Source organism: Citrus clementina, unplaced genomic scaffold (genome assembly GCF_000493195.1).
Source record: "Citrus clementina cultivar Clemenules unplaced genomic scaffold, Citrus_clementina_v1.0 scaffold_8, whole genome shotgun sequence".
NCBI classification, from domain to species: Eukaryota; Viridiplantae; Streptophyta; class Magnoliopsida; order Sapindales; family Rutaceae; genus Citrus; species Citrus x clementina.
The window spans coordinates 3,860,212-3,871,642 of record NW_006262022.1 but is presented as its reverse complement, the minus strand read 5'-3'; the positions used below and the strand labels follow the sequence as shown (position 1 = coordinate 3,871,642).

At 41.8% G+C, this 11,431-nt stretch overlaps 1 protein-coding gene across 1 annotated transcript; it reads right to left on the bottom strand.

Annotated features, from left to right (window-relative positions):
- Positions 1–8,980: 8,980 nt before the first annotated feature.
- LOC18035420 (protein DMR6-LIKE OXYGENASE 2) lies at positions 8,981–10,966 on the bottom strand. Its single transcript, XM_006423039.2, has 3 exons — positions 10,410–10,966; positions 9,633–9,960; positions 8,981–9,448 (listed from the first exon to the last, which is right to left on the bottom strand). The coding sequence occupies exons 1-3, from the start codon at positions 10,886–10,888 to the stop codon at positions 9,149–9,151; spliced, it is 1,107 nt and encodes a 368-aa protein (XP_006423102.1). The 5' UTR covers positions 10,889–10,966; the 3' UTR covers positions 8,981–9,148.
- Between the last annotated feature and the right edge of the window lie 465 nt (positions 10,967–11,431).

The window sequence follows — 11,431 nt, the reverse complement described above, 5'->3', positions numbered from 1 at the left end:
ACCCCGATAAAATTCGCGCGATTCTTGACATGAAATCGCCGCGCACCATCAAGGAGGCTCAAAGCTTGGCAGGCCGGGTAGCTGCCCTGAGCCGTTTTATCTCCAAGGCTATAGACCAGCGTAAGCTCTTTTTCAAAGCTTTGAAGACCGGTAAGAAGCTCCAATGGACACCCGATTGCGAAGAAGCTTTCCAAGAACTGAAGGGGTACCTCGTGAATACTCCACTACTTGCCAAACTTGAGCCGAAAGAGGTGCTTCTGTTGTATCTCGCCGTATTCGAGCATGCCACCAGCTCTGTGTTACTCCGAGAGGATGATAATGGGGTACAACGACCTATTTACTACACTTGTAAAGTTATGGTTGATGCCGAAAAGAGGTGGCCCACATCTGAAAAGATCGTTTTGGCATTGATTGTCTCCGCAAGGAAGCTCAAACCATACTTTCAAGCTCACTCAATTACAGTCGTCACCAACCTTCCCCTCCGGCAAATACTCCAGAAGTTAGACATGTCCGGAAGGCTTCTCCGATGGTCCATCGAATTAAGCGAGTTCGACATCATCTCTAAGCCTCGTTCGGCGATTAAAGCCCAAACCATCGCTGATTTCATTGCGGAATTTGCCAATGACTCAAGTGGTGAAGGTGATCCGAGGTACCTGTTAGATACCCCATCTACCGACGAAAGGGGGCATGTCTGGAAAATATATGTAGATGGTTCCTCTAACTCACACGGAAGTGGTGCGGGAGTTATTATAATCGACATGAACAAGGTGAAAATATACTATGCCTTGCAATTCGGATTCTAGGCTTCAAACAACGAAGCCGAATACGAGGCCATCATAGCAGGGTTAAGGATGTCGAAAGCTTTGGGAGCAAAGTGGGTACACGTCAAGAGTGACTCCCAGTTGGTGGTAAGCCAAATTAGCGCACAATATCAAGTGAAAGAGGAAAACATGAAGGGGTACCTCGAAAAAACCAGAGAGTTGATGTCCCAATTTTGCGAGGTTAAGGTGGAAAGGGTACCCTGACTAGAGAACAACGAAGTCGACACCCTCGTAAAAATGGTGTCCCTTGGTGTAACTCAATTAGCTGGCCCCATCACGACAGAATACATACCTACCCCCAGCATTGATCTCTTAGAGCCGTTGGAAGTATTATCACTGTCCAACGAGGTACTTTGGATGAAGCCTATCATAAGGTACCTCAAAGACGGAGACCTCCCCTCAGATAAAAGTGAAGCAAGAAGACTAAAGTATAAAGCCGCACGGTATTGCCTGATCCAAGATACCCTATACAGAAGAAGGTTCACTCTTCCTTACCTTAAATGCTTGGGAAGTGACAAGGCCGAGTATGTCATGAGGGAGATACATGAGGGGATTTGTGGCAGTCACTAGCGCAAAAAGCTCTCCGTCAGGGGTACTACTGGCCTACCATGCGAGAGGATGCCAAGAATATGGTATGAAGCTGTGACAAATGCCAAAGGTTTGCCAGGGTACCCCACCTATCCCCAAAGAAGCTAACAGTTATATCTTCCCATTGGCCTTTCGCTATGTGGGGAGTGGACTTCATTGGCCCATTACCTACCAGGAAGGGGCAAGCAAAACATGCAATCATGGCGGTAGATTATTTCACAAAGTGAGCGGAAGTGGAGCCACTAACAAGCATCACAGAAAGAAAAACCACAGAATTCATTTGGAAGAACCTCATTTGCAGATTTAGGATCCCCTATGCAATTGTTAATGATAACGGCAAGCAATTCGATAATGAAAAATTTTGAAGTTTTTGTTCAAAGCTTGGGATAGCCAACCGATTTGCTACACCTGCCCATCCCCAATCTAATGGGCAAGTCAAAGCCTTTAACAATATTATCAAAGGTATCCTGAAGAAGAAGTTAGAAGAAAGAAATGGAGCATGGGTAGATGAGCTACCTCCACCTGGGAGACCCATTTTTTCCCTCGCATTCGGTGTTGACGCAGTGATTCCAGCGGAAATCGGGGAACCCTCTCACAGGATTAAATACTTTGATGAGACCAAGAACACCTCCTTGATTGCTTCCAACCTTGATTTGGTGGCTGAAAAAAGGGCTATAGCAGAATTGAGGACAACCATTTATCAGCATCGCATTTCGGGTCTATATGAAAAAATGGTACGCCCTCGATCCTTCAAGAAATGAGATTTGGTCTTGAGAATGGTAACTCAGAACACTAGGGTACCCTGCGAAGGCACTTTTGGGGCAAATTGGGAAGGACCTTACCACATCGACAAACCCGTTGGGTCAGGTGCATACAGACTACTCCACATGGATAAGACAATCGTGAGGCACCCCTGGAATGCTGCAATGGTACAGAAATATTACTAAAGGACAATATCTTAACCTTTAGTCTTTTACTGTTATTTACTTTCTTTAATGTTTTTATGTGGTAGGCCAAATGGGGTACCCCAAATGCCCTATGATGGTTAGTTGCAATTTTAGAGTTTCTTTAATTTTTAAATGAAAATGATATGAGGTCTTGCGGTCTCTCGTTCTCTTTAGGGTAACAAAGGTAAGTCATGTATTGATCAATGCTTTCGTTATCTATAAATGTATTTTCTTTCTCAAGAAATATGATGTTGGTTTTTTCTTTATTTTTCGCCACTTCGATATTCGAATACGGATTATATTCATTTATCGCCATTAATATACCCTCGCATATGGTTATATGCAATTCTCGCCATACGCTTGTCAATTATGACTAACCTATCACAGAACCAGCCAGAGTCCTGATATGCCTAGATCGTGACGATCTATGCAAAGCCAAGATGGGCAACAGAGTGAACAGCCCATGGGTAGCCTTTCTGCGGAAGCATGACAAAGCTACCTAAACAAAGAGATGGAGGGTCAAAGAGGACCCGAGGGTGGAGTAAAACAGGCATACCCTAGCGCCACGAGGTTCAGCTTAGGTATGAGTACACCCACACCTCCGTCCTCTTACTTGAGCAAAGGAGGGGGTAAGCTATTCAAAAAATTCGGAGAGAACTTCGAAAGAATAAGAAAGTGATTGGTTGGACTAATTGCGCTTTCAACGTTTGATCGAGATGTCGCGATGATATTTTGATTACCTATTTGTGGGGAATCCGCCTGATGTCGAATATTTGTTAAGGTACGAGGGGTACTCCATTTCAAAAAAATGAGAGGTACCCTAGAGATTTATAAAATAACAGTTTAGCCAAGTATTCATTTGCAGAATTACAAGAATGCAAAGTATAAGAGGGCTCGGTGGCATGGTATCATAACAAAAGAGAAGTCCCAATAATACAAAATATCCCAAGAAATCAAAAAGAAAGAAACAATTTCCAAATAGCAAAACGTGAATAGATCCAAAAAGACAAGAGCACTATGAAGCGGCTACACTGAGGGTGGAACACCATCCCCGCCTTCTGTCTCCGAAGGGCGATCAGCAGAGGACTTTGAGGTACCCGGAATATGAGCAACCAAAGTAGGGGCATCTGAGGCAGGCAACGACTGAAGCACGCAGGGTACCCCAGGCGACCCAGAAGGGGTACCCGACCGTGCATGGGAAGACTTATTCCTCTCCGCAATCGTCTTCAGAATCGTGGCCTTGTTGATAAATTTCTGCACACGGGGTACCTCCAATTCCGGATCCACGCTCCACACCTCCATCATGATAAGTGAGAACGCATCCTCCGCCATCGTTTTTTTTGTTGGCTAACAGATCCTCGTTGGTAGCCCTCAACTCGTTGCAATCCTTCTCCACTCAAGCTTTCTCTCTAGAAAGGCTAGTAATGCATTCCTGCAAAGTCTTAACTTCTCAAGCAAGCTCGTCCTCGCGAGATTGGCGACTTTGGAGCTCACCCCCTCAACTTGTCAACCTTTGATTGGGCGGCAACAAGGGAGTCGAGGTCTGGAAGGCAGTGGCTGAGGAGGAAGGATGCCTATAGATCGTAAAATACATGTTAAATATATGTGTATGGCAATAAGAGTAAATAAATAAAAATGGAGGATACACCCGGGGTACCCCATTAAAGCTTACCTCTTGGGTAGCCCTAAGTGCTTGACCGTAGCGCTGGCTCAGACTCATCTTGTCAGTCTCTTCAGCAACCTCGGGGGTAACATTTTCGGCAGAGTAGTAGAAACAGCAAGCCAAGTGTGAAACCTCCTTGTTGGAAGCCGGGTCTAAGTCACATTCACGCAACTCATCAGGAAAAGCGAAAACCAGCCCGAATTTTCTCTTCTTCGAGCGAGGGGTACCCTTCGACCTGCTGTGGGAGGTACCCTGGGATTTCTCCTTTGGTCCAGGAGCTCGAGGCGGCCGGGAACTTTTCTGGGGTACCGCCGAATCTTGAGATCCGGAAGCACCGCCCACTACTGCTTGGAAAAAAGCATTAAAAGCGTCACCCGTCGATTCCATAACTGCACCTAATGCACAAAAGTTATGTTAACCGGACAAGTACTAAGTACTATAAAAGCAAAAATGAGAAATGAAAAGCGGGGAATCAAAATAAAGAATACGGTGATAACGGGGTACCCCACTCCCGTAGATAATAATAGGGTACCCCCGGACACCCGAATCATACATGAGTCACCCCCAGAAGCAGGTGGAGGACTTCGGTCAATCAGTCCCGCTCTCAGTAATCGGCTCTCTTCTAACACATCACTACCCCTCTGTGCACCTCGGAGCCTCTCCACAAACTCCTTCACCTCATTCCCTACCTTCTGAAGTGGACATGATCCTTTTGCCCACATCACACTTGCAAAAGCATGGAACCTAGGGTTAGCGAGACATCATGCGAAAGATTACAATAAATAACCGTAAATAAGGAAGATACTTACAGTCTACATTGAAGGAATTTGGAACCTCCACGGGGTTGCCCTTTTTACCTAGAGTTTCTGTCCTCTACCTACCCTCAGCAACAAACCATCCCTTTCGGTAACCCTTCTTCAAGGCACGGTTCCCCTCAACAATATGATCATGATTACCCCAAGCGGAGAAGTAAACAATACCGGGACCCTTAGGCTTTTTGAATTGGTAAATGCCCTTCAACTCCTGAATTGAAATGTCGCGCTTCAGTACCTCCAACCATAACACATGTAAGCCTATAAGCGTCCTCCACCCCGGAAGGGACAGCTGTCCGGGAGCTACCCCAAATAATCAAACATTCTCATATAGAAAGGCTGGAGGGGCAGGCAGAGTTTTAGATCAAAGAGGTCGATATGGAGAGCAATCCCATCAGATTTCGGACTCTCAGGACGATCATCCACATAGGGTACCCTAAGCTGAACAGAGGAATGAATATTGTATTTGGTTTTAATTTGTTCTAAATCCTCCAAAGTAGCCCTCCTAGTGCCTAGGCAAAAAAGGTTTCCAGATTTTAAAGGTGTGGCAGGGGAAGATTTGGGAGGCCGGTCTGAGGAACGAGCTGGAACCTTAGGCTTGGATGACCTACCCTTCTTTCAAGGATGGGGGGTTGGCTGTTTACTGGGAAAGCGGGGGCTGACACGAGGAGTACTCCTAGAGGGAGGGAGCTCAGAACGAGAGTTACAACTGCTAGAGGTACTAGGGGGGACATATTCCCCTCGCTAATAGAGATGTGGGAAGGAGAACCCGCATGAGGGCTGTCAACCTTCCTAGCCCCAACTGCACGTCGCTTCCTCACGGGTCCCATATGTTTCTTGCCCATCTATAAACCACCAACAATACATCCAACAAGCCACAAGTTCCCTAGTAACAAGCCACAAGTTCTCCAACAACTCATCTACAAACCCCCAACAATACATCCAACAAGCCACAAGTTCCCCAGCAACAAGCCACAAGTTCTCCAACAACCCATCCACAATCCCCCAACAATACATCCAACAACCCACAAGTTCCCCAGCAACAAGCCACAAGTTCCCCAACAACACATCCACAAGCCCACAACAACACATCCAACAAGCCACAAATTCCCAAACAACAACACACTCATACCAAACACCACCCACCACACATCAACCACCAAATGTAAACACCAACCACAAAAATAAAAATAAAAAACAAAAACAAAAATAATTTTTTTTTCAAAGTATGCAAAATAGCGCCACTGTAAATGCGCCAAAGAAAGAGTAACGAGGAGGGATATCTATGATTCACCAACTCGGCAGATCGAGATTGATAATCGTTGGGGAGAAGAAGTTGCAGGCAACCAAAAACAGTAGGTAAGAATATGCAAGTATAAAAACAAAAATAAGCTTAAATATATGTAGTTATTTATAAATTAAAAAGAAAGAAGAAAAAGAGAGAAAGGGTGAAGAACATAGAAGACAACACGGAGGGGGGGACTGCAGCCACCAAACCAACGCCGGCTGCCATGGCTGCAACCACTGAGAACCGACGCCGGAAATCATAGAGGAGGACCCCGGGCGAAATAAAAAAGAAATAATTAAAAAAAATGAAGAACGAACCAAACCAACGCGGGAGGGAGTTGCAGCCACCGAACTAATGCCGGAAAACCACAAAGGAAAACACCGGCAGAAACTAAAAAAAAAAAGAGTAAAAAAGAAATTTTTTTTACTGTGAGCAATATTGATACAGTCAGGAGAAGAGACGAAATTTTGAAAGAAGAAGGCCACTGGAGATAATCAACTTTTGGGAGATCGTTTGGGGATTTTCAAAATAAATGAGAGAAGATTGACATTCACGTCAGGGGTTTTTAATTCAACCTGACAGAACACACTGCACAAGAAATGAGGTAAGGGATGTTTGTGTGAGATTGATATTTTTAAAATTCAAATTGTGTGTCAGAAGGCTGCCATTTCCTAAGAAAACAGGAGAGAGACATAAAAACAATTGTTCGTTCTCATCAGCAGTTGAGTAAAAAAAAAATGTGGCGGGAAAGGGAAAAGACAAAGAGAAGATTTTTTAGCTCGACAGTACACAAAGTTTAGTCAAGAGAAGAAACTAAGTAAGGTATCCCCGGTCCAGACGCATCGCCACGTGTCACTCATACAAATGAGTTTCTTTTGCCTCCAATACTTCTCGCCAAAAAGAAACTAGGGGGATGTTGTTTGAGGGAAAAATAGGAAAGGCAATAAAGTGCTACGTGTCGACAAATGGAATGACTCCAGCACAATCTGAGGTACCCCGCACGATCCGAGGTACCTGGCATGATTTAAGGTACCCCGCACAATTAGAGGTACCCCACATAAATTGAGGTACCCCACGTAACTCGAGGTACCCGGCAGAACAGATGCAAGAGAATCCTTCGAAAATATCCACCATGAGAAACGTCTCCACCGCTTAAAAAATATTATTCGATTTTGTTAGAAGTAGGAATAAAAAATGTCGTACCGAAAGGGGGGAACAGCCGCCTGCTACTTCTGCCAAAAGTGAAGGACACTGTCCCAAGGACAGTGGTCCTCAACCGCCTACCCGACAACTACTACAGAGGTACCCTAGACCACTCTTCAGCGCGCGCCACGTTTCCAAATGATGAGATACGCCGCGAACATATACATAACGGCCCAAAAATCATAAAAAGGCAAAAGAACGTTAGCCAAAAAGGGTACGCCACGTGGCAACGGAGGTACTCCATATATAAAGGTGCCTAGGTTTTATTCTCCATCATGTTCTCACTCACCATTAACACTCACACTTCAAAAAATAGGTTTTCCTCAACCTCAAACCCTAATTTACAGAGGGCTAGCCAGCTCTCTTTGCCATAAAAGCTTGAGTTTGCTAACTTGAGCGTCGGAGTGTGAACGCCGGGGTACCCCAGCTTTACCTCTAACCTCTATTTCACTGTTTTGCAGGCGCGAAGCCCATTTTGTAGGACACCCCTCTTGGTTTTGACCTTTCACCATTATTACCACTCCATCTCCCCTTCTCGCCTCTCCCAAATTTCAGGTACGCCGCACCGCACACAACAAACCAGTGAGGTACCCCATCTCCCCCAAAAATATAAATTCATTGTTCAAGATAGATTTTGGCTTTTCCTACCCCAAAATCTGTTGAAAACAAGCTGGATTAATAATTTTCTACACCGATCCATTATCTGCTGTATGATTAATAGTTTGATCTTCATTTTGAGTGTATCTTGAATCATCGTCTCGAACAAAGTCTTGAGTAAGAGATCTCCAGTATAATTCATTGAATATCTCATTACCAAAATCTTCAGCTTCAAGAGTTCCCTTGGATGAAAAAAACCGTTAGCCATCCAAAGATGAATTAGACGCTCTTTCTTAATTTTAGAATGTTTAGGAAATACAGCACAAAAAGCAAAACATTGTCTCAATTCCGCTGGTAAGTTGGAATAGCTCAATCGTAAGACAGGCAAAATGGAATTTTCCTCCTGGGGTAAGTTCCATCGTTTACTGTCTTTTACATGTAGCCACTCGTTTTAATCGCTTTTAAAGCGCATCAGGTTCCTAAAGTCTTTGCAGCTAGCAAGACACCATTACACATCCTCACTATTTCCTTGGCGATTGCTAAAATGTCATGTTTGCTTATGCCTAAAGATTATGATCAATGGGTTTGTTGATATGATCATCAAAATCAGCTGAATTTTATTAAAAGTTGAAAACCAAAATCAGCTGGATTTTATGAAAATCTATTAAAACATTCAATTTCTAGTGGGAATTTATTATATGGATGTTTATTTTATTGGTTTATCAAAAGGGAGACTTTAAATAAAGAGAAGAGAGGTTGAATGTGAAATTAAGATGCACGGTTGGTGTAATGACAAAAATTTTAATTTTTTTATTCAATAATTTTATCATCTGACCTTAATTCTTATTCGAATTAAGGGTGTACATTTTAAAACATACAAAGCTTCGCACTTAAAATATATTGATGTCAAAAAGTTTCATTTTAATTATATATCTTGCTTCACGTTCTATCTTTCATTGTTGAATCGTTTATATGACCATACATGGTTAATAATTAATATTTTAATGGAGACAAATAGGCAGCACATTATTTACTGATTCCACAAAGTAGGCACCACTTTATTTATTGATTTCACATTACGGAAATAATATTTATTAATGTGAGACACTGACACCAACTAGCAGATGACATTATTGCAAATTCCATTATTCCCATGACATAATATATTCACATATAGGTAGAATTCGAAGATGAAACACAATAGGTGTGTGAATTTATAACTAAATTAATTACTTGTTAATAGAGAGTAGTCCATCCAGCTTATTGGCTGACTCTTGTACCTTGAAATGATAAATTTGAAGGTTCTCAACATCAAGCTTCTTCAAATTGCTGTTCAATCTAGAAGTAAAATATTTTCCCCAATTGTATGCTCTGTATTTAGCAGGATTTTGCTCATTTATAAGCTCATCTAATGGCTTCATCATTGTGTAATGAGATGGGTTGAATAAAATTGGAATTGAAAGCCTTTCCTTCTCAGAATTCACCACAACCCTATGCTCCACAGTCTCATAAGCATCATTGCTCCATACCTGCACAATTACATAGATTTTATGGAGACCAAAAAAGCATATACATAGATTTATAGAGACCGATATTGTATATGAATATATTTTATTGAGACCAAAAAAGCATCTACTGAACACGAAAATTTGATTTTGATACCATATTAATAATTATCAAACGTTTGACCAAAAAGCTTAAACTAGCTGTTACCTGAATACAATCACCGATATTTATGATATAAGAATTCGGGATGGGTTTGACGCGAGCCCATTCTCCGTCTGATTTTTTCTTTACCTCAAGACCTCCGACATCATCTTGGGCAAGGATGGTAAGGGCACCGCTGTCCTTGTGTCGACCCACACCGAGAGTTAGGTGGGGAGCTGGGCACGGTGGGTAGTGATTAAGTCTAGCAAAGGTGGTTTGATCTTTGAAGAAGCCATTGAACCTGTTTGCTGGTAGTCCCAGGCTCAGGGCTATGAGTTCTATCAACTTGTAAGCAAGTTTTTCCACTTCTTTAGCATATTCTTCAAATGCCTCTCTGTCAAGCATATGCCAAAAGTAAACAAATAGATACTATAATTGCAACATTTTAAATTTTGCATTAATCAGAATATGCTTGGCTCCAAAATACTATTACAAGCTTTCAAATTGACCGACAACAAATTAAAATTATTTGGTGGTATTTACTATGACTCACCTGCTTATTGCTGTTTATTTTGTCAATAAATACCTCTTATGGACTATATTGTGAGTTTGTGACTACCATCCAACCATGAGAAAATTCGGGTTATATTTTCTCGCTCTCCAGCTTATTAATTTCGATAGCACGAAATTAAAATGCCCATTAGATGCTTTAAAAAGTAAAAACTCTCGCTAAATTGACCTGTACATTATTAAAGGATCAAAATTCTCTTTTAATCCGAGTTCTCCTCAAATTATAGTTTAGTACTAAAATTTCACCATCAAAATGTAAGAATTGAACTTTACCTTAATTCAGGAGGATAATCAGGCCATTGACTGTACGTTTCAGCAATTTCCTTGTCCTCAGGTTCAGGTGAAGCTGGCATCAAACAAGGGCTCTCCACAAGGAAATCAAACACTTCTTTCCAATCTCTAACATTTTTGGTATGCTCGGTGTCATAATACCCCACCAACTTGTTCTCATCTTTCCTCACCTTTCTCTTCTCCTCCAACGGCTGCTCGAAAAACTTCCTCGCCGCATTTTCTATGCTCCAGCGCTTATCGAAGGGCACACCGTGGTTGATCACCTGAAAAAAACCCCAGTTCTTGCATGCATTGCCTATTTCCTGCACTAAGTCACTAATGGTACTGTCAGGGTTTTTAATATTGGTGCTGGTGGCGCTCAAAGCTGAGAGATCAATTAAGGGTATGCCTTCGGCTTCGGTTACCGAAAGTTTAGGCCTGTGCATTAGGGCTTGAATGAAAGCTTCATCAACTTCTCCCATGGCTCTAGAGGTGCTGAGAGATAATGTATGGCGAGGTAAATGTGGTTGTTGATATTTATTTATTTACGGGGCAGAGATACGGTGACGTTTGTGCTTGCATTGCATTGCCTGTATAACGTGTCCAAAAGAAACGTCACATGTATCATGTATGGAATCTACGATTTAGCATTGGAATACACTAATAATTCAATTTGGACAGCATACCATTGATACGTCAGCTTGTTTATATTTTATTTATTTATTTGCATTCTTTTTTAGTATTTTTTTTCTAATCTAAAATTTGAATCCATCTAAAATTTTAAACAGATCCAAATATATTTAATTTTAACTAAAATATGTATTTTGAATATATTACAGTTCAGATGAAACACGATTTTTATCTTTTAAAATAAAATAAAGGATGTTATCGTTTTGCCACCTAATGTTATTTGACATATCACTCTCAATTTTTATCATTTTATCACCAAACTATCAAAGTTAATAGTATTTTTGAAGTAAATTATAATAAAAATTTATTTTATCCCTAAACTGTACAATTTGACC

Coding starts and splice junctions, on each gene's coding strand:
- LOC18035420 (XM_006423039.2), bottom strand. CDS start 10,888: ATGGGAGAAGTTGATGAAGCTTTCATTCAAGCCCTAATGCACAGGCCT. Junction 9,961..10,409: donor GATTATCCTCCTGAATTAAG/GTAAAGTTCAAT, acceptor TATGCTTGACAG/AGAGGCATTTGAAGAATATG. Junction 9,449..9,632: donor ATATCGGTGATTGTATTCAG/GTAACAGCTAGT, acceptor GTAATTGTGCAG/GTATGGAGCAATGATGCTTA.